This window comes from Cydia strobilella, chromosome 11 (assembly GCF_947568885.1).
Source record: "Cydia strobilella chromosome 11, ilCydStro3.1, whole genome shotgun sequence".
Lineage (NCBI taxonomy): Eukaryota > Metazoa > Arthropoda > Insecta > Lepidoptera > Tortricidae > Cydia > Cydia strobilella.
The window spans coordinates 12,298,843-12,321,099 of NC_086051.1; the positions used below are offsets into that span (position 1 = coordinate 12,298,843).

The 22,257-nt window shown below is 35.8% G+C and overlaps 3 protein-coding genes across 3 annotated transcripts; 1 reads left to right on the forward strand and 2 right to left on the reverse strand.

The window, feature by feature from the left end:
- Positions 1-1,264: 1,264 nt before the first annotated feature.
- On the forward strand, positions 1,265-6,344 carry LOC134745269 (palmitoyl-protein thioesterase 1-like). Its single transcript, XM_063679261.1, has 6 exons — positions 1,265-1,533; positions 2,055-2,292; positions 3,286-3,450; positions 4,119-4,244; positions 4,682-4,832; positions 6,040-6,344. The coding sequence occupies exons 1-6, from the start codon at positions 1,440-1,442 to the stop codon at positions 6,205-6,207; spliced, it is 942 nt and encodes a 313-aa protein (XP_063535331.1). The 5' UTR covers positions 1,265-1,439; the 3' UTR covers positions 6,208-6,344.
- A 1,440-nt stretch (positions 6,345-7,784) lies between these two features.
- On the reverse strand, positions 7,785-11,957 carry LOC134745270 (uncharacterized). The gene is made up of 7 exons (XM_063679262.1): positions 11,743-11,957; positions 10,879-11,044; positions 10,275-10,387; positions 9,809-9,901; positions 9,394-9,524; positions 8,307-8,393; positions 7,785-7,906 (listed from the first exon to the last, which is right to left on the reverse strand). Exons 1-7 carry the CDS (start codon positions 11,866-11,868, stop codon positions 7,792-7,794), a joined length of 831 nt encoding a protein of 276 aa, XP_063535332.1. The 5' UTR covers positions 11,869-11,957; the 3' UTR covers positions 7,785-7,791.
- A 1,886-nt stretch (positions 11,958-13,843) lies between these two features.
- Positions 13,844-15,943, reverse strand: LOC134745272 (uncharacterized). The gene is made up of 3 exons (XM_063679263.1): positions 15,829-15,943; positions 15,278-15,598; positions 13,844-14,089 (listed from the first exon to the last, which is right to left on the reverse strand). The coding sequence occupies exons 1-3, from the start codon at positions 15,854-15,856 to the stop codon at positions 13,848-13,850; spliced, it is 591 nt and encodes a 196-aa protein (XP_063535333.1). The 5' UTR covers positions 15,857-15,943; the 3' UTR covers positions 13,844-13,847.
- Positions 15,944-22,257: the final 6,314 nt, after the last annotated feature.

Here is a 22,257-nt window from a genome sequence, read left to right on the forward strand (position 1 = left end):
ACGAGTAGTTAAAGTTAATAAAATATTGTAAATCAGGATAGAACTACAACGAAATTAAATTGATTATTAAACTTTTCTTGTATAAAGTTAGTTTTTAATTTTACTACATATACTTTCCTACTAAAATGTTGGGAAAAACATCCCCAGACAATGTTATAACCAGTGTTGTGCCCAATTAATAACTTGTGTAATTTAATTACTAATTTAATTGCATGTAACTAAATAGTTTGTAATTGAATTACAATAAAATTCAAATACATGCAATTCAATTACATCAACTAATAATTAAATTGCTCAATTTCTTTATGTTGCCAGAAGACTAATATAACAATTAACAGCCGAAAATTTTTTCGATACAAACTCTTACTGTATTTTTTTAAATACATTAACTAAAACCCGATGGTATAAAAATCTAACATTTTAATCCATCGATTTCCCATCCTAAAAGCTGTTTTTTATTTGTTTTGTTATTTCCCCTTGTACAAAATCTTGCAAAAATACTCATTAACCTTTTTTTTTAATTAAAAGTCAAACATTGTAAGGTTAGTCCAATTAAAAGCTCATTCATAATTTTAATATGATTTTGGAAATAAAGATGATCGAAAACTTGTATTCAATAAAAGTAATTTGAAATTATGTAAAGTAATTAAATTCAATTTCAAAATTTAATTAATAACTACATTTTGCAATTGCAATTGTAAATTGAAAGCGCAATTACTTTTTACATGTCATTGAAATTATTAATTCGAATTACTAATTGTAACTGCAATTGTTAATTAGTAATTCAATTGGTTTTTGCCCAACACTGTTATACGTGTTAAACGTAAGACTGGCAACGTTTATTATTTATATTATAACTTGATGGGTAGGAATACAGCTGTCATTTCAATACAATATAGCGAGATTTGGTGTTTCTAGGTTGTAAATTATATGGAGATGACACCTGCCTTCCTACCCATCGAGTTTGAAAAATAATATATTCTACCCCTTTATAAGGCATAACCATTCAGAAATTATGCAAAATCGAACCCTATCGTTTTAAAATAAAGTTCAAAATCAGATGGGAAATATATTCCCTCTGCCTTACAAAGGGCTACAGTCCGTTCAGAAACGAGAAAACCTATTTTGCCACACGTATGTTTTACTTTAGTGTTCAGTCAGGTTATAAAATAAGTTAAAATTATAATTTGAAAATGTTAAAAAAATCAGACGAAAAAAATCTTTTTCTTTAAAGTTGCTTCGAAAACACTATTTTCGTTTACAATTTTGATTGTTTTGGAGCGGCCCACGTTAGGATATAATGCGCACGCATTTCGGCGCATGATTTAATTTCGAGCAACCATCGAACGGACACACTTGTATGTTGTATAATGGTATTTTAAAAATTTCTTAGACATTCTTTGGTTTTCGGCGTTACAGTTCAGTGCCTGGTGTTTACAATGAAGTTTTTGGTTTCTATATTGTTTATAATTCATATCGCGGTTGCTGAAGAAAACCAAACAGTTTTGCCTATTGTATTATGGCATGGAATGGGTAAGATATTTTTATGTACCTAGTTTTTTGTTTTGTTATTATAATAATTCTACCAAGGAGTCATTCCTACTAAGCGTAAGCAAAAAATATCAGCTTTTACCAGTGGTACCAAATCGATGGTGACAGGTGGGAATAACTCGAAAAGGATTCATCCAGAAATCGTGTGCCAAGTTATTACTTAGGTAGGTAAGTAGGTATACGTACGTCGTGTTTTTTTTAATACGCCGCACATAATTATCTAAAATATTTGCAAAACAGCATAATTATGCAAATTAAATGCAATGTAGTGAAATTTTGTGTCACCGCAGTATTTATAATGTATGGTAAAATAAATTCTTGACCTTGACTTGTGTCTAAAGACTCCTAATACTATAATTTAATAGCTTTAGTCCTCAAAGTCCACGTGATTGAATAAGGGAGAGGTTGTGGTAAAATCCCCAAGTTGGGGGCGTGGTCAAAATAAATAGAAAAATTAATTACAAACATGATTTATAAATGAACCCAAACTCTTCAATTGACAGGAGACACATGCTGCCTTCCCATCAGCACAGGAGTCCTAAGACTCTTTCTATACGAACACATCCCGGAGGTCTACATCTTATCCATGGATACTAGCAACGATAGTTTAATAGCATTGGAGGACAGTTATTTCTTGAACCCTAACAAGCAAGTGAACTACGCTTGTATGGTGCTGGGAGCAGATGAGTACTTGAAGAATGGGTTCAATGTTATCGGACTTGGGCATGGCAGTTTGTTCCTGTAAGTTTTTACATGCAGTCAGTACCTACTCTTATCGTTAAGTGCCGGTAAGCACACAGATATTTAGCACAGTTTGAGCTCAGCCGATCTTAGGGCTCTATCCCACTGAACATCCCTCCCGCAAAAATAATGCTTATGTGAACGTTACTGAGCACGTATACTTATTACTAAAAGAGATCCTGCAGAAAACCGTTCCCGCAAAAATGGGATGTTCAGTGGGAAAGAACCCTCGCCCTCGTACCCCACCAGGAGCCTACTTCATGTAAAAAAGAACAGTGCTAATCTGGCTGCGTTTTCCAGTTGTCCTTAGGTCGTTTGTTGGTTTTGTAAAGTTTCCCTCTGTCTCTGAATTATTTTAAGAATTCGTACGCACAGGTTTAGAGAGACTAGTGGTCTTAGAGAGTAAATTTCAATCGAAAGTCACATCTGGGTCTCTCGTGTATATAGTCTGTGCGGAAAGAGAAGAGTCGTAAATTTATATGGGTTCCCTTATTTACCTACTCTTGACGTGAAAAATCTCCATGCCATGTTCTCATACAAACTACCAGACCAAAGTAGCTCTAAATAAAGGGGCAAAAACAGTTGAATGTCTGCTTAATTTTCTAAACACCGTCTAAGTAAAGCTAATTCTTCACAGAATTTAATACAACGAAGTGTGGGGTCTCACAAACGTCATATTTTCATGAAAATATGACAATTATGATGACATTTCCATACTTTGTAATCGGGTCATCACAAATGCCATGCAGAGTTAACTTGGTCCGATTCTAAAGGCGTGTTCAAATCTAATTCGGCAATAGCACGCCATTCGCGAAACATTTGCAAATTGGTTCGCTAACTGGTTGCGTATTCGTACTTCGTAGTATTTACGATGGGCAGGGTGCAGAGCGCGAGAGGTTCGCAAATCGTACGCTAGAGACGCGCGGCGCATTCTCGATCTGAACGCGCCTTAAGAAAATTAAACAACAGTTAATATTTATTCTACACTTTTAGTCGAGCCGTAATCCAGCGATGTGGCCACAAGCTGCCTCCCATCAAAAACTACATTTCTTTCGGAGGCCCCCAGCAGGGGATATCCGGCCTTCCACGCTGCATAGTGGTGTCAAACCAGACTTGTAGCGCGATGCAAGAGCTACTTGAGTTTGCGGCGTATCACAGGTAAGTTTGTTGTCGTTGTATGGTGCTCCCACATTGCCTGTTATAAAATGATAGGTATATAACATTTTGTGACAGGGACAGCATAATAAAACTGTCAATACTATCATGTTGTTCCTATCACACAATGTTATATAACAGCCAATGTGGGAGCACCATAAGCTTAGGATTAACTTCACATGCCTAGTTCAAATATGTACCTATCGATACAAGTTGTTTCCCATCAAGAAGTAATGTAGCCGTTTTACAATTATAATATGACTACAATCGATTAGTATAGGCGGTTACCGTGCAAACTAATTAATCTAGTTAACCAATGGAACTGATTCTGTTAGAAAGTGCAAGTGTCGTAACTTTAATGACGACATGAGTTTACTTTTCCGGTTATGACGTCCACAGAACAGATAACAACTGTTTATTTTTCAGTTAAGGTATATTACGTAATAATTGTAATAAAGGATTAAAACCAGTGGTTAACCACTAATACACTATGAAAAAAAAATTATTTGCAAAGAACCACCAACTGCTTGGAAGGATATACCTTTGATAATAAAAGTCATTAAAGGCTGTTCTGTTTATAACTTCGCGGACTCTCTATAGTTTTCATTCATCCTCCATATTTTTTTTCCTTTGATCTTCGGCGTGTTTAATAATTTTATAAATTTTTCCAGCATGACCCAAGACGCCCTTATACCAGCGACATATTGGCACGACCCACTCCGAGAAGATGAATATAAGAAGAGAAGCATTTTTCTCGCCGATATAAACAACGAGCAAGTCATCAATGAATTTTACAAGTAAAGAGAATATTAATTATCATAACCTCCTGCCTACTTGTATTTTTAATTTAAACTATATACCACATATATAACGGTGGTCTATGTCATTTGGGTAGGACAAATGTAGGCGCAAGGTTAAATATATATCAACACGGCAACTCGGCGTCCACACGTTGTCAACAGAGGCCCTACTGCGAACATCGAAAATCAAAAATGTTATCTGCTTCTTTATCGCTAGAATATGCAAGAGCGATAGAGAAGGTGATTAACGAAATTTCCATTTTCGAACGTTCGCGTAGGAACGAACAGTTGTAGGTATTTCTGATAAAATAGGGGAAAATGCTAACTATTTAGCTTAATCGGAAGGGGAAATGTAAATATTTCTCACACACCACGCGAAATTAAACCTTGTATCAATATCATAACCGGAATATTATATACCTCTACCTGCACAGATGGAACCTTAAAAAGCTGCAGCACTTTGTGATGGTGAAATTTGAGAAGGACAGTGTGGTGCAACCTCGGGAGACGGAGTGGTTCGGCTATTACACGCCTGGGCAGACGAAGGAAATGCAGACGCTACAGCAGTCTAAGATTTATCTGGAGGTAATTACTTGCTCTATTTTCCAGATATCATGCTAATCGAAAGCAAAATGTCTGACGGGAAATTCATTTAAAAATACTTTAGGATTATCAATGTATCATTGACTAATGATTCCGAGCACGTACTACATTGTTAATAAGCAGTCTCAGGTAAGTCAATCTATAGAGCGACATAAAATAGTAGAAATTAAATCAAATGGAACTTAAAAAAAACTTACTAAATAGGGGATATTACTGCAATGTTCTGCCACCAGAGTGCAGGACTAGCCTTTTTAGTAAACCATAGAGTAACTTATACATATATACTGTACCTTTAACAGGTTTTTGACATGTTTTATTATTTATTTATTTAACCTTTATTGCACAGTACAAGAAAGTACAAATGGCGGACTTAATGCCATAAGGCATTTTCTACCAGTCAACCATTGGGCCAAACAGAAAATTTACAATTGGTGCGGAAAAGAAAATCAGTACAGAGAGATAAAAGTCCTATCTGAACACTACTTACTATTATCAATAAACATACGTAAAATATATATATATATATACCTACACACATATACATACATATAATTATACACACACATATATGTATATATATATATACTGTACCCATTTAAAACCGTCATATTGTCTAACGACGTTGGTGTAGTATGTCCGAAAAGTATTTACGTAATTGGCGTTTAAAGGAAAATTTGCTCTGTGCTTCACACTTGCTCTTCACTGTGCTTGAGGCAATTCGTTTCAGGAAAATTTGTTCCAAAAACGAATTGCCTCGAGGGCGAAAGAGTTGAACATGAAACCAGTGCGGTAAAGAGGAATAGAGAGTTTAAGACTAAGTTTTCAGAGATAATAAAATATGACATTGATGCATCAAGGCGGTTTGCTTACAGAGGATCTACCGGGAAACGCGAATCCGAAAATTCGCTATCTGTCTCTTGATCGCTCGAATATGCAAGTGACAGAGATGTTAGATAAAGAAATTTTCTTGTTTCACAATAGACCCTCAGATTGTGGTAGTGGCGCCCCCTACGCAGAGTTTCGCGTAATATTCCCTATTGTTGCCATGCATTTTACTTCAAAAATGTGACAGTTACGTAGGAAGTGGCGCCCTCAATAATTTTCTACAATTTCTTGTCGGACTAGGTATACCCATAGATTAGTATATGTTATGGTATACCTATCTAATAAATATCATTTGTCATTTTAGGATCGTCTGGGACTACAAGAAATGGACCGTGCCGGTAAACTCGTGTTCCTTTCTCATCCCGACGAACACCTTGAAATTGATGAGGCGTGGACGCTTAAAAACATCATGCCATATCTCGTTGATAAACCGACCAATCAATCTTCGGACTATGTGTCAATTAACATCTAAACAGCAGCTCGTAATGAGTAATCTATAGTGAGATTGACAATTTCCTTTATCGGTTAAGGTAAGATTCTGCAACAATCTTGTTAATGAATCAATAATTAAATCAGTTTAATCAGCGAATAAAAGGTGTGAAATAATTTATGCTAAAATTTCCTTGAATTACATTGTCAAAAATTGAAATGTTTTATTAACTTGATTGCCTTTAGGTTTCCCTGTAATAGAAGTATCTACAAGTCGGAAGTAGATAATGTCAAAATTACCTACCACACAATATGGTGTGTAGGTAGCTAGGTAGTTTTTTTCTTAGCCTCTTCTTAGATTGCGATATCTATTAGATAAAACAGTAAGGTAATATCAAAATGAATTTATTGTAATATAGAGGTAAAGTCTAAGAAAAAAACGTGCTCCTTAGTTTGACATTCAAAACAGATGCCGCTGTACCTACTGCAAGGGCCTGACACTCCTTGATAGAGAAAGATAGTCTTTTTGCGATTCCTATAAAAGGAAAGAGAAAATAGTGCCATGCTTTGTCCTTATCACCGACCGGGTTTTTTTTTCATGGTCGGGTTATGGCAGCATAGGTAGGAGGCGATGGCGAAATACCAAAATTTATAAGAGTGAAAGAGAAAAATAATTATGCTGCCATGCATTAACCTGTCAATACATGAATATGTCTTTCTCTTACCCCTGGTCGCTCGGTTTCATGTCTATAACTACTATACTATGTCTATGACCTACTGCGCCATATCGTCGCCATATGTTTTGCGGTCACGTCACTGAATTGTGAAACGTCAACTTTGGACAAAGAGTTACCACAAAAATGACACAAAATGATTGGAGCTGTACAGCGCCATCTCGTTTATCTGTCAAATTGGAAGCACGAAATTGTCTCATATTTTACGCATCTTACTCAATCAATGTATCTTTGGTATTGCTGTTTATTTATTTAAACTTTATTGCACAAAATATATACAACAATGTACAAATAGCGGACTTAATGCCAAATGTCATTCTCTAACAGTCAACCATAGGGCCAAACAGAGATACCTACAATTGGTGCAGACAGAGAAATATATTGAGTCAAATTTAAAAAGCAAACTATACTTATAAACTACATAAATTAATAAAATATATATAAATATACACGGTGGCTAAAAAATAAGTGCATTCCCGTTGCCAGGGAGGTTTTGGGATTATACTGAGCCACTTTTACTACGGGAATCAACCACGAAATCGCGAAAAAAAAGTCTTCCATACATTTTGGCAGGCTGATGTTGATGTTGACATTTTTTTTACTAAATTACTAAATTTTACTATTAATTTCACCATTTAAAATGGACCGGCCAAAATGTATGAAACAGACAATTTTTTTGCGATTTCGGGGTTGGTCCCATAGTAAAAGTTGCTCAGTATAATCCCAAAACCTCCCTGAAAACGTAAATGCACTTCTGTTTTAGCCACCCTGTATATATATATTTTGTTTATATAGTAAAACTTCAAAAATTACTCTGCTAAGTGATGTTTTATTACAGTTGACATCAAGTTTGCTACATTAACAGTATATTTAAGGACGTATGTTGGTTGCTCTCACTCGACGAGGCTCTCCAGTTCTCTGCGTTTCTGCTTTAGCTCCGCGTCGGGATGGTCGCGGGTTCGCGCGCCGACGTACACACGCACGTAGCCGACGGGTGTGTAATGATCTCTATAACAACATTAACAACTACTATTTTCCCTCGACTTAACAACATTGGTATAGTTTCGTAGGATGTACCACTTATGTAACATAATACATAATAGCAAATAATAGCCGTATAATCACTACATAGTATAAATCAAAGTCGCTTTCCGCTGTCTGTCTGTCCCTATGTATGCTTAGATCTTTAAAACTAAGCAACGGATTTTTATGCGGTTTTTTTAAATAGATAGAGTGTTTCAAGAGGAGGTTTTAGGTATATAATTTGTTAACGTTTTGTGTAAATTGGTTAGAACAACTTTCTACCGACAAAGGTGTGTTGCCTGATGTCTTATTTATTATACCTATATTCGTTATAGGTATCTACTAATTATAATAAATATCAGTAGTTGATGAATATGAAACGCACCCGTGACCGATACGGTTGCGCGCGCTCAGCGCCTTTAGCGGGAACTTCGCCATGCAGTGGAATAGGAGGCGCTCCGCTATCTTGAAACTGAAAAACAGTAGTTACGATTACGAGCTTAGTGTCCATTAAAGTAACAAGATAAAGTCAATTATGGTGATGTCTAAAAACGGTCTTATAATCAGCCGGGCTAGCACATGATTGGCGCGAGAGTATCTCGCCGCGACATAGACTACCCGTCCCCCTTTAATTCATACAGTTAGTAAAAGACGGGTAGTCTATCTCGCGGCGAGATACTGTCGCGTCAATCATGTGCTCGGCCTACAGAAGCGGAATATTGTAATTCCTTCTTTCGTCGCCTATTTTCAGTTTTTGCGGTTCTATACTGAGATAGCAGTGCATTGAGTTAGTTAAGCCACGTATTCACTATAAACAATTTTGTTTATAAACAGTGTCGGTAAACAAAGTTTCTCACAAAATGTATGTTAGGTACACATTACAAAACATTGTTTATTTTATATCTATACCTTGTTTCTAAACAAAAATGTTTATAGTGAAAGCCATACGAGGCTTTATATACGGCACGTGTGTTATGTGAAACCTTGATACCTAACTCTAGACCAGCCATTTTCAGTCTAGACAATCGAATTTTTGAATTTACTCTGGATCTTTGCATGTACTCGTAATTCATCTATTATTTGGTAGAAGCATTTTGCGAGTGAGGTGTTCCGCAATATGTATGCATAGTTCTGTAGACTCAAGGTAATGGAGCTAATGATAGTAAAGATCAGAGTTCGGACAAATTATCGCAAAAATAAATATGCTATGGAACAGCATTTTTTTTTTACAATTTTAAACTGAAGTTTTGAATATAATCTGGAATTTTTATTCAAAAATATCATTCATTTATATCTCAAAATACGAGTTTAATAAATCTTGTCCTATTTTGAGATATAAATGATTTGCTAACAGCATTTTACTAAAATGGTGTTAACATTATTGTATCCTTTCCACTTTGATTCTTGTGTTTGTTAGAAAAAAAATAGACCATGTCAAATATTAGGCTAAATTTTGTATATAAGAGGGTTACTCATTAGGGTTGATGCAGTCCATTCGTACGACGTCATAACCCTGCGTCTCGGCCAACTCGCTAGAACTCTCCGCCAGCATCGTGGCTAGACCGCGCCGTCGGTATTCAGGGATAACGGTTAGCATTTTAATCTGGAAGATACGTTTTATATGAAATAGATTGATTTTCATGACACAATTTTGATCTTTAACGCCCTGGGGATTCATATGAAATGATACGATCTAAATTAATGAAAATAACATGTTATGTGCACATTGTTTGTGTGTACAACAATGTTATCATATTACGAAATATGTAAAATTATGCAAACTTTATTTTAAATACAATTTTTAGTATATATATCTACTAAATTTAAATTCATTTACTTCTAAAAATAAAACTTTAATGTGACCCTTTTTAGGATTAAGTTACCCACCTCAAATATTTTGGGGACCTTAAACACGTCCCAGAGATTAGGAGTCTCCTGTAATTTGGCAATGAAGTTCAAAAATTCTTTCGTATACGGATCCTGTGAAAAAAGAGATGTTAGCTGTTACCAAAATATAAGCGCAACCTATCAACGGTTGCGTAATTTTTTTAATATTGTGGGTTCTTGTAGTAACAAGTAATATGATTTTAACTTACAGGCTTAAAACTAAAGCTAAATATTTGCCTACTCAAATACGGTCTTTGTTTCATAACACGTGCAAGTTGCAGGAAAAAGACGGCAAGAAATTGTAGGAATGATGATGGAAAACCTATATTTTGCTTCCCATGTAAAAATGTAAGAAGTTTCCAAGACCGTTCCATGCGGGAAATTTCGTAATTTTCAAAACATTCCGTCGGCAGATGATCAATTATTGGTAATAATTAAAGAATAATGATTTAGATCTAATACGAACCTGTCTGTAATTAGCATAGTCTCTCAGAATCTTTGAGTCCACAGGGCCGCTGGCGATGTTCACACAAATGCCCACCGGTTTCCCGTCGTAAGTCTTCGCACATAACGTGTTGCCTGTTTAAGATTGATTTATTGAAATTGAAATTTATTGAAATCGTTATTGTCATATTGTGAGTTACAATGATCTTAAAAATATGTCAGGGTAGAATCATCACAATCAACCGCGATGCGGCGTACATTATTAATACTAAAACTAATCATTTAAAAACATGAACATATGAAATGTTATCAATGCTCTAATTTTGTCGAGTTAAATAATGTAGATAGGCAGGTAATACTGAACTGTCGAACCATCCCGAAAAAACAAAAAAATGTTGCTTTACCTACTTAACCCATTAGCGCCCATTGCACCCACTTGGGTACACCTGGGTTAGGTACAATAGCATTAGAAAATTGGTGGGTTCGCAAAAGTAGGTGTAGACGCTAATGGGGTAATACATTTAGGCTGATTAGATGTCGAAGATTTCAAGTCAGTCAACTTTTGTTCTCGATTTCAGGGTAGGTCCTAACATTAGAGACGGCTCTTTACAATGAAAGCTACGAACCCTGCTTAAGAAGACTGTAGATATATTCATCCAGAGCGTTGTCTTGCATAACGTCCATGCCATGAGCACGAATGAGCACATGCTCACGAAGATAGTGCTCTTTTAGCATTTGCACTGCTTGGTGATGGTTCTCTATTGCCATTGGCTCTATGTGGATCTTGCCGGGCTGAAACACACATTAAAATTTTCTTTGTTGATTGTTGCTATCTTCTTCTTTTCGTGTCGTGGTTCCATTTTACAAGCTTTTGAAATTATCATGTACAATTTTGAAATAAGTTATTTAAACGCTAAAGGGTCAGGGCCTTTGCTGCGCGTAATAATAGGTAATAGGTAAGTAATGCAAGAAAATATAATAAATAAAATCTTTACAGACAAAAATAACTATAATTAGTTATTTTATTTATCATTTCGTCACTGGAATTAATATTAATCTAAGTAAGTACCTAAATACATATGGCCCCTTTAAATGTTCGTCATAGTTAAATAATGTTATCGCACTAGTGCGGTAGAGTAGCACCATATATATCTATGTAATGGTAGAAGCAAATGTTGTGTGAATATCACCCTGATATACTGGGAAGCTATGGACTTATGGAGGTCAAATCTGAGTTAACAATTCGTCATGGTTTTGATACGAGCTTGAGGATCGTCTTGGTGATTGGCGCGCATCTCACAGTCATGCATGACTTTCACTTCATTTCGCATGCATAAATCAGTGTGAGCGATCTTTAAGGTCGTATCAAAAAAAAAGATCAAAACTGTAACATATTTTTAAACAGAATCAGACTCATGCTTTGAAATTTCGTTTGAATAAACACTGGAAAAAAGTTGTAGTTATAGTATGGCTTGTGCATTTTATTTTACCTTTTCTCGTTGCATCAGGTCTTCAATACCAAGCACATTGTGACCCGTAAAATCTATTTGTCGTCTGTTCGTTCGAAACTTTTTCAAGGCGGAAGGTAACCATTTCGTTAGCTTTTGGGCAGACATCCGGCGTTAAAACTCTACGGTAATTTGGCGGAGGCTGCTTTGAAAATGTTTCAATAATTTAAGTACATCGAGACATTGTTGACAGTTTGAAAGATTGGAAAAGAGTCATATGAATCATATAATAAAAAGGTTACTAAATCCTACAAAAAGGTAAATAATAAATGTCAAAGTTTGTAAGTTTGGATATTTACATTATTTACGAATGACAAACAGAATGTCAACTATTGAAATTAGGCTGTTTGATTAAATATGGATTAAATATTGGGACCATAGAGTAACTTATATATACTGATTGGGACCTAGCACTAGCGGTACCAGAAAATCACATTATGAGTTATTTTAACACCAGTTTATCAATCATGCCCAAGAGAGTGTAGAAATCGTGAAAGTTTAAATCAGTGAGATAATCGTGATATACATGATAGTGTTCAGGTAATTATATAATGTACCTACCTGCGTATAGTCCGACGGGTAACGACGACGTCGGGACGGGGACGTTTGTGCCATACGCCACTTAGAATTGGTTTGCAGAGCGAAAAAAAAATTTATTTTTGGAAAATTTAACATTTAGGAAATATTGAATTTATTTATCATATAGGCACATGTTTACTATTTATAGTACCATACACATATGTAAATAATAGTGGTAATCATGAAATAAAAACATTTTTATTATTGCCATATCCGTTTTTGATGAGGAAGTATTACCTACTCGTAAATGTTAAATGTACAATGTATGACATGACACAAAAGTGTTTGATATGTCGAACTTTTGTGATAATTTTCTGTTAACAGACCCCCTATGGCCCCCTATGGCTATAGTATGGTATGGGCTCCCTTACATGCCACGACTCTTCTCTTTCCGCACAGAATAGAAAAATACGGATATGGCACAATATTTAAAAAGAAATAGTTATTTACGATACAAGTGCGGAAAAGAGGAAATTCGAAACGAGTGGCGATAAATTAAAACACGACCGCAGGGAGTGTTTTAAATCGACACGAGTTGCGAATTACTTATTCGCACGTGTATCGTACAACGTTTTACAGTACATATGGCCCTTTAAACATTCGACATATGCACGAAAAGTGCTCTTTTCCGCACTAGTGCGAGAAAGTAGCACCATATGTACTGTAAAATTATTTTCAAAAACCGATTAGTGTCAATTATAGCATATTTTATGTTATTTTAGGAATCATTACAAAACGATTTTGCTCAAAAATGGATATGGCACGATGGCACGAACGTATTCTCAACCGACGAAGTGCGGAAGAATTTTATTATGCCCTTTATGGAACGTAAGTAAGAAAAGAAAGAAAATGGAGTAACACCGTTTATTACTCAAACAACCAAAAGTAAATGAATAAATGATTTATTTATTTAATTAATTTTTAACTAAACGGATTCTCGGTATTAATTATTGATACGGATTAAATGGGGTTTGACAGTTAGGAAGTAGGACAGAGGCTATAAGGGTCTTCAGCTGCTCCAGGTTTTCCAGTCCTTGTGGTTTATTTGACAGAAACAGTTAACTCTAGAGTTGTGCCGTTTTCGAGAATGTTCTCCGTTTACTATGGGAAATATTCTCGACCGAGAACATTCTCCATACAAAACGGAGAACGTTTTCGAGAACGGCACAACTGTAGTTAACTTGTTCAGTGATTCAGTGTCATTATACTTATTATAAACCTCATTTTCATAGAAATTTGAAATTAATGATGACATTGCCACACTTTGTCATTGCAAATGCCATGCAAAGAAAGCTTGGTCCGATTCCAGTGTTACTACCTAGAGTCGGATAAGTCTGGATATTGACTATATCTAGATATCTGGATGCTAATTGCTCAAACACGCAAATATAACTAAACGGATTTGGGTAAAGCTTCCGGATAAGTATTAAGAGGCTTATAACTTGGAATAAGACTTTTCTTGAAATAAAAAAATTAAAGAAGCGAAGTGGGGATTGAAACTCCATTATTTATAACAAGGCGACTCTCAATTTTCTAAGCCGCTCCTCTGAATGCCCCCTCCTGGGTGCCTCCCGGATAGCTATCTCCAGCAGCTGACGCAGCAGGTTGCTGGTATCCACATTAGTGTGGATAATCAATTCGAAGATCTTCAGCTGGTCCAGGGCCTTCCAGTCCTCCTTGTGGTTCACGGCCACGGTGAAGAGCTCGTTCATCACGTCTCGAGACCGCTTTACCATGTACATGAGGAAACCTTTAAGAAAAAGATAAATGATTACCCTTGAGACATCTTAGATGTCGCTTTGTGGCAGTCCATCTTATGATGGCGAATCTCCGTTTGTCTTTTGTTCCTCATAATATTATCAGGAATACGGTGGTTAAATTCTTTTTTGGGTTTCGGGCACCCGCCCTGTATAATATGTATCTATCTACATATCACCTACACGTGTCCATTTCTAAACATATGCCTATACCTCAATTTGTTATTCTTAAGGCTCCCATTAACTCTTACGAGGTCATCAAACCATTTAAAGGGCCGCCGTTTAATTTTATTTTTATGAAATAGGAGGCAAACGAGCAGACGGTAAGCGATTACCGCCGCCCATGGACACCCGCAACACCAGAGGGGTTGTAAGTGCGTTGCCGGCCTTTAATATGGGAGTACGCTCTTTTCTTGAAGGTTTGAAGGTCATATCGGTCGTGTGTAGCTAAATAAGAGCGCTACAGCTGCGTCCATACTTCATATTATTTAATGAGCATGATACATATAAACAGAACGTGACGAATTGAGAACCTCCTCCTTCATTTGAGGGCTACGGTTCAGCGCTAATCACAACACATTGTCGTTTTAGTGACCATTTACAACAAGCTACGAAGCATATTCGCTCTACACCAGAAAACCTATAATCAGTTACGAGCTACGACATAGCGCTACATGCAACAGGGAATAAGGTACCAGTAAGTAGGTACTGTTTACATACATTTTTATGTTGTTTTTTAGTATAGTCGAAGAAATATTATTTGCACCGATTAATGTAATCGCTCTTTTATATTGGGTTAATAAAATAGCTTCCGGTTTTGCTTAAAGTATACTTGAGCTAAATAATTTTGATCTCAGTTACTTTTCTACATTTTAATTTCTATGTTTTTCTATATTCCAACGGTTCAAATGTATAATCAAAAGAAACTTTATTTTGAAAATAAATACGATTTGAATCGAAACAAGTATCATTTACATAATAACGTATCGATATTATCCCAGAAACACAAAGCATCATAACTAATTATTCAATACTGTACATGGGACGTGCTTTATTGTCACTCTTTTGTCCTTTTGTATTCGTAAAGATAAAGTTTTATGACCAATCAGTGCACATTAGTTATATGTATTTCGTCAACTATACCAATATAATATCTACTAAGTGTTAATACTTATGATTACCTATTCTGTACTCCGCTGTAGTATTATATCGCGCTTTTAAATCGTTTATACTAGATAGTTCCTTGCGTGCATCGTTAAGCGTCTGCTCGATAATAAATCCAATCTTTTCTTTCAATGTATTATCTAATTCTTTGTTTACTTGGTCCATGTCTGTGCCCTGCCTTCTCGCCTGGATCTGTTTCATGGACCTCAAGGGTCTGAAAGGTTTCACTTTGTATCTCTGGTAGAGTCGCGATCTGAGGTCCAAGCGGTTGATATATTCTTTTGGTATGTCGATTAGTTGGATACCGTTGCTCTGGTATATAGTGATACATATTGCACCTGGTTTAAAATATAATTATTAATTTAATGTAAATGCATAAAAATAGAATAAGCATTTCGATTAGTGAGTTAAGAGATTGATAAACCAGCATCAGAAGCAGATAAGCACGGAAAGTCGGTTTACAGAAATTTCTCTAACATTATGGCTCTTAAAAAAGTAAGACAACTTGCATTTTATTGAACTTCTGATGTTGTCTTTATCTATATAAAAACATAATTAAGATACTTACATACAAGCATTACAAACAATTTCGTCATTTTCTCACTCGTTTAATAACAGGTTGATCATTGTAAAAGTATTATTTTTAGCAATTATTTCCGATAAACTGCGTAATGTATTTAAGAATTTAAGAGGCCTATTACACTTAATCAATTTTCAATAGATAATAAAGTACACTTGTTAAGCAAAAAATAATTAATAGGACATAGCATAAATCACTCATATTTTTTTTTTAAACAAAAGTTTTATTAAAATAAGTACTTCCAAGAGATAAACACTATATTCTTTCCCGCGACTCAAACTATCTTTATACCAGATTTTGTCTAAACCGGTTCAGAGGTAAAAGCTTTATAGACAGACATACAGTTACGCATCGTGTCGCGTTTATTTTATTAAATAGTATAACTAGAATTTCATTGAAAGGCATTATTTATTTAAACCGAATACCTACATAATTAAATCAATTTTAAAATCTTGTATCGTTGTGTTGTGTTTGTAAAAGCGCCCTTAAAAATCTGATTACTAAGAAGGGCTATAAAATAGTAATAATCATCAAATCGGTGAGTAATATAAATAGTTGGTTAGGTATATTATAGGCACCTGCCGCGATAGCAGAGGACGCTGGATTGATTCCAGGCAATTTCCAGCCCTGGGCACTGGAGGACTTGGTCACTTTTTCTTCGTACATACATGACATTTATTTCGTTTTATATAGGTAGTTTGTTATCAGTAGATATAAAAACAAAATCTAAGTTACCTACCGAACGAACATACGATTTACAAGTTTCTTAAAATTCACGGTACAATAAATAACAAAATAACTAATTAAACATAATTATGTATTATAAACTGTTCTCGGTCACATTGTAGAGCTCAATCCGGGTGAAATACAGGTTGTTAATTTAGTCACTTGCAATAATTTTCGGGGTGAATACATAGGTCATACTGAGCAACTTTTACTATGAGACCAACCCCGAAATACGACAAAAATTGAATCTCCCATACATTTTGGCTGGCTGATGTTGATATTTTATATGGGATAGGTGAAGTTCGAATGCCCCTACCGAAAATTCCGTCTATAGTCTACGAATGATTTTCGCTACATAAGAGGGAAAAGTTGCTACAGGCTACGGCGTAGCCTGTCTATGTAGTAGTGCTTAGTAAATATTAAAACTTTACAAACCAATTAAAACTGTACAAAACCATACATTATAATTATCTTTAAAATTTCTTTACACATGTAGAGCAAAATATTACTAGATTATGAATTAACAAAAATAATTTTGTGAGAATTGCACGGAAAAACGTACCTACCTATTGATATGAGGTACTTGCATCCTTGTTATAAAATATACATTTATGCACAGGTTAGAATCCCGAAGTTAAAATAGCAAACATTTCTATTGTCCGTAATAAAATTATGCGTTATTGACGTTGACTGATAATTAGGCTGCGTTTCCACCAGAGGTGTGCGAGGATGCGTAGCGAGGAATGTGTTTGTTATATTGACTTATTATTACTTCGTAAAGACGGGCCCTTACGAACACTATGAAGTGGGCCAGTTTATTTTTGCACAAATGGCGTTTGTGCGGATTTTCGTTGGTGCACATGTTCGCTCGGCATTATATTAAAGGGCCTATCCTTACTTTCAGTGGCTTAGCTAGGCGTGGGTGAAGTGGGCCGTCGCCCACAACCTCGCGCGAGGCCCCTTCGGGCACAGTGAAAGAAAAGGGCCTCGTAGATGCGATTTTGCCCACGGCTAGAATAGTTCACGCTACGCCACTGCTTACTTTTGAAATCTTTGGTTTGTTAAGAACCAATAGAAATTGTTCACTAGAGCTGCGCTAAGCGAGGCGTTTACGTTAAGCGTAAATGAAGTGATTCTATTTATTGGCTCCTAACAAACAATGCCCTCACTACGCATCCTCGCACATGTCTGGTGGAAACGCAGCTAATGCATTTATATGAAATATTTATGAACATTTTTTGTTTTCATTAATATGAAAACTAGAAGAAGTCGTTAAAATGTAAGCAACTAGGTACGTAGTTTTGGCCTTCAATGAAAAATACTGACTTGGTTTTGGTTTTATAGATTGTTATTATAATATCCCTTTTAGAAAAACGGTCCTTATACATTTTTATGTAAAGCTCTTCAGCATACAGAAAGTCACCTCAATATTACCTTTCTCTGCCAGCATTCTAATAAGACGCGACATGATCAAGGCGTGACGTCATCACCTAATGCACTACCTCGCAGGTGCAGCGGCAAATAATTACTGGCTCCATGTTCACATTGCTTACCGACGTAAAATCTCAAGAGAATGATTATTCCAACAGTGTCTCATCACTTTCTTTACATACATAGCCAATTAACGGCTTAGACAAATAAAGTATTCTTTACATACATAGCCTTAGACAAATACAGTAGAAATTTTATATTACTTACTTAAAAGAAAAATGGAAAAATTCATCACCACCGGCAGAACTTGAACCTGCGACCGTTGGAAAACGTCCAATTGTAAATAAAGTGGGTTCATAGCGACAAATTTACATTGCTGTCTTTATTTTTGGCTCTGTGCATGACCATGGCGACGTGGCAGTAGGACTCTATATTTTAATAGATGTTAGTTATGCTTAAAAATTACTTAAAATGCTTCTTAATTCTTACGCAGTCTCGGAAAACTGACTCAACGTTGGCTTAAGTTCTTACCAATTCCTAGTAACAATTTCGCGTGATCTGAAAACGAGCCCTGGCTGATATGACCATTCGACTCGCTCACGTAAAATGAGCATTTGTTATAACAACACATCTGACTGGAAAAGGTGAGATGTCATATACCTCCCCTTACTTAATGTACCAACTTAAAATGCCTAGCGGCAAAACAAGGAACTATCATTTTCTAGTACTCTTTGTATTTTTTTTCTTACACACTAGCGCCACCGTTGATGATAGTTGCAAGTTTGTGATAGTATAAGATGTGTGGTTTGATACACGATGCTTTGTTTTGCTTCTATTGTTTTTGGGTTGAAGGCTTTTTTTAATAATGAGGGTAGTTGTAGGTAAGTTTTATGGCGTATAGTTGTAGAATATTATTTTAACCCTTAAACAGGCCTGACGCATTTTTTCTTTTGATTACTGATTCGGGTAGATAATAGCATTAAAAGAAAAGTAATTTCTTGTTTCTTTTTTATTATCCTTAATTCAATAAAAATATTCCGGTGGTATTTATATGCCCACTGCCCGTTACTACGCTACCGTACGCTACGTTACCGTGCTACGTGTTATACATATATGTCCACTGCCTCTGTTAGCATGTTAGCCATACAGAGCAGTTTTAAGGGCAAGTCACGTGCACGTCCCATTTATTGGCTCGCGCGGATGTCGTGGCCCATAAGATTAACCGTCGAATAAATATTAAATTTTAAAGGATTTTCCTTTATTACACAACTATCTTTTTCTATTACACAAACTATCGATATCGATAAAAAAATGTTTCTAACTCTAGCATGACTGTGACAGTCTTTTGTTTTGCCGCGAAAATTCCAGGCTCTGGTAATTATTAACGCATGTATAAACTTTTAAAAAGTTATTGTGACGTTGCGTAATTTTACGAGTCGCCATCAGATATATCGGAGCGGCCAAGGTGCTCATAAATATCTGAACAGACCTCTATTGTCAAGGCGCTAGAGTGCGTGTTCAGATATTTTTACCACCTCGGTCGCTCCGGTATATCTGATGGCGACTGTATCTGCATACCTCTACGTACGAGTAAGTACTCTATTACCTACTTTATTTCTAGAAGATATCCACAAAAGAAGCCAAATAGTTTAAAAATATTTTTTTCTATCGTTTGTTTACATAAACAAACATGATTATCATTTTATTTGTCAGAAATACACATTTAAATCATTAATTTTGTGTTAGCTGCTAAACTAAAAACTAACTCAAACTCGCATTCGCATGCATCCAGACAATAAAGCCATTGCATAACTCATAACAAACCAAAAATGGAGCAATAGCCAAATCCTCATTCATCTAACGTGCGGTAATACTTCTTAAACCTTAATGCCAACACATAAAGTCCATCGATGGTTAGTTGTTTGTTGCTGGTACATACGGAACTCCAATTTGCAGCGTTGCCGTATTGCATAAAACAATGGCGCACAATGGCTTGAGTTTTTGGCGTAACTGGACAATGGCGCCTAAACGTGGAATAGCCAGTTTGGGGCTAGGGGCAGTGCACATGAGCGGAAAAATGTTTTTTAATAGTTTTAAAGACAACGTACATTGTAGTCTGCAACACTGTAACGGTGATGTACTGAGCCATACCGAATAACTGTGTCAACCTGTTAGTTTAGTACCACGTCACTACTGTCACAATTCCGTGCATTCGCGCGCGGACAGTACCTGTGAGTTCCTATAATTGGCTTAAAACTTATAGTAGATACTACTATAATTTTTATGTTAATGTCACAGCTGTTGGATCTCCAAATAAATAAAATAAAAACAAAAACTGACATTCTTCTGGTCATTCTAAAGGAGCGTGATGTTTGAGGATTAGAGATTTGACCTTTCAACCCAAGGGAGAAACTATGTTGCTATATTAGGCCGGTTTTTTATTTTATTTATTATATTAGTCCGGTTTGTTTATGCAATTTTCCTTTACTGAATAGCGACGATATTTCTATATTGAGTTGTTATTAGTTTCAATTATGTATTAACTTTTAATTAATTAAACAGTGAGGTAATTGCGTGAGACCTAGTCTAATAAGTTTAATTTGGGCTAGATACTCCTGATCACCGATTAAAAATCATCGTGTAAAACATAATTGTCATAAATACACATGAAAGATATCATTATCATTAATTACCCATTAGTGTGCATCCTGCTATAAAAAACTAAGTCAAACATTGCGCTCTGAATACAAAAGTCATTTACCAACATGGACTCTGTTATCGTTTTTCTCCATAGATATTCTTTTTGTGCTGTTTTTTTGGCCATTAGGTGTAGTGAAGCTCATTCGTTTCTGAGCTCTAAAATGTTTGTCTTACTGGTATTACTGGTAGATTGATTCGCGATTTATGTGTACACGGCACTATGCAGTATGCACCCGCTAAAATATTCCATACGGTATCCGCAACTACGTGATACTTTCGAAAACAGTTTCTATAGTTTGTTACTTTTTAGGTTCCCTTGGTGACATTTTGTTAAGCAATTTTGCCCAATATAAACAACACAGGTAAGACAAGTATAACGACCACTCTATCAAATACTTTAAAATTCATCAGGCTGCGAGAGATGTAATGTCCCAATACTATAATATTCGTAGTGCAAGCCATATATGTTCACTTATTTTAAAAGAATAATATCCCTATTCTAATAGAAGGGGGTGAGTGTTTTTTTTTTAACAAAGTACGTTATTTTATGGGACGTAAAAAACAAGCATCATTTGTTTCTTCTTCCTTTTGAATTTTAGGCCGGCTAAACATTAGGTGTAAAGCACAACGTATAAACATTCCGACGAGATGATTTTTGGTATACACGACGGTTCGGACGGTTATTTCCACCTAGTGGTTACCGCCTAAATCAGCCGGTTAGAAAGTTGGTTATTGTAAGTAAAACTACACTAAACCTGACATTATTACTGACTATTGGCCATGTGCGAAGTTGGTGGTGGGTAAAATGGTGAAAATATGAACTTTCGTGGGACGACATCTTCGTACTTGGTATTTGGCAGCTGCCAACTGTGAAATAAGCTGTACCTATGTCCCACACTTACTAGGGCGGCGCCCGGCGCCACAGTCATGCATGTACGCAGCGAATACCTACTACTACTAGCTACAGTGGCTACTTTGCTTATTATTTACTCACTCACTTTATTAATTACTCACACATATATAAGTACCTGAGGCAAGTGGCGGCTCTGTAATATATTTTTGCAAGAACAGCAAGTATCAAAACTATTCACTAGCACTCTACATTGTCATCGCCTGGACTTGGTCAGTTTCTTTCATCCGCGGATTCACCAATTGTGGCATTAAACAATAGAACCTCTTAGCTACACGTCCACTCTAAAACTACAGACGATAAATTATACAAGAGATACTTTTTAAAGACAATGGACTTGCCCAGTGGTGGAACAATGGGGAGTTTTGGAAGAGAATAGGCACACCTTGTTTTTAAATGCTGAAATAAGTTAGCTTTTCAGAGGTAATGGAGATGCGGGTTTGAAAGAAAACCCTTTTGAATTCTTTTGGTGGTACATATTTATCTAAGAATGTCTGCGGTTACTAAACTTGCAGGTTGTATTGTATAATATGTTTTTTACGTGCTAAACTTAAAATAGCCGTAAATGTATTTTAGTAATATATTTTCTATACCTGCAAACCCAAAACGAATACAGACGAAAATTTATTCGAATGTTACGAATAATTTCA

Bases quoted from the DNA above. Each gene is read 5' to 3' on its own strand.
- LOC134745269 (XM_063679261.1), top strand. From the start codon at position 1,440: ATGAAGTTTTTGGTTTCTATATTGTTTATAATTCATATCGCGGTTGCT. The intron at 1,534-2,054 runs GTAAGATATTTT...TTCAATTGACAG, and splicing joins TGTATTATGGCATGGAATGG to GAGACACATGCTGCCTTCCC. The intron at 4,245-4,681 runs GTAAAGAGAATA...CTACCTGCACAG, and splicing joins GTCATCAATGAATTTTACAA to ATGGAACCTTAAAAAGCTGC.
- LOC134745270 (XM_063679262.1), bottom strand. From the start codon at position 11,868: ATGTCTGCCCAAAAGCTAACGAAATGGTTACCTTCCGCCTTGAAAAAG. The intron at 8,394-9,393 runs GTAACCCTCTTA...ACTGTTTTTCAG, and splicing joins GACTGCATCAACCCTAATGA to TTTCAAGATAGCGGAGCGCC. The intron at 7,907-8,306 runs GTGCGTTTCATA...ATGTTGTTATAG, and splicing joins CGCAACCGTATCGGTCACGG to AGATCATTACACACCCGTCG.
- LOC134745272 (XM_063679263.1), bottom strand. From the start codon at position 15,856: ATGACGAAATTGTTTGTAATGCTTGTAT. The intron at 15,599-15,828 runs GTAAGTATCTTA...ATTTTAAACCAG, and splicing joins ATTGTTTGTAATGCTTGTAT to GTGCAATATGTATCACTATA. The intron at 14,090-15,277 runs GTAATCATAAGT...TTTTTCTTAAAG, and splicing joins TACAGCGGAGTACAGAATAG to GTTTCCTCATGTACATGGTA.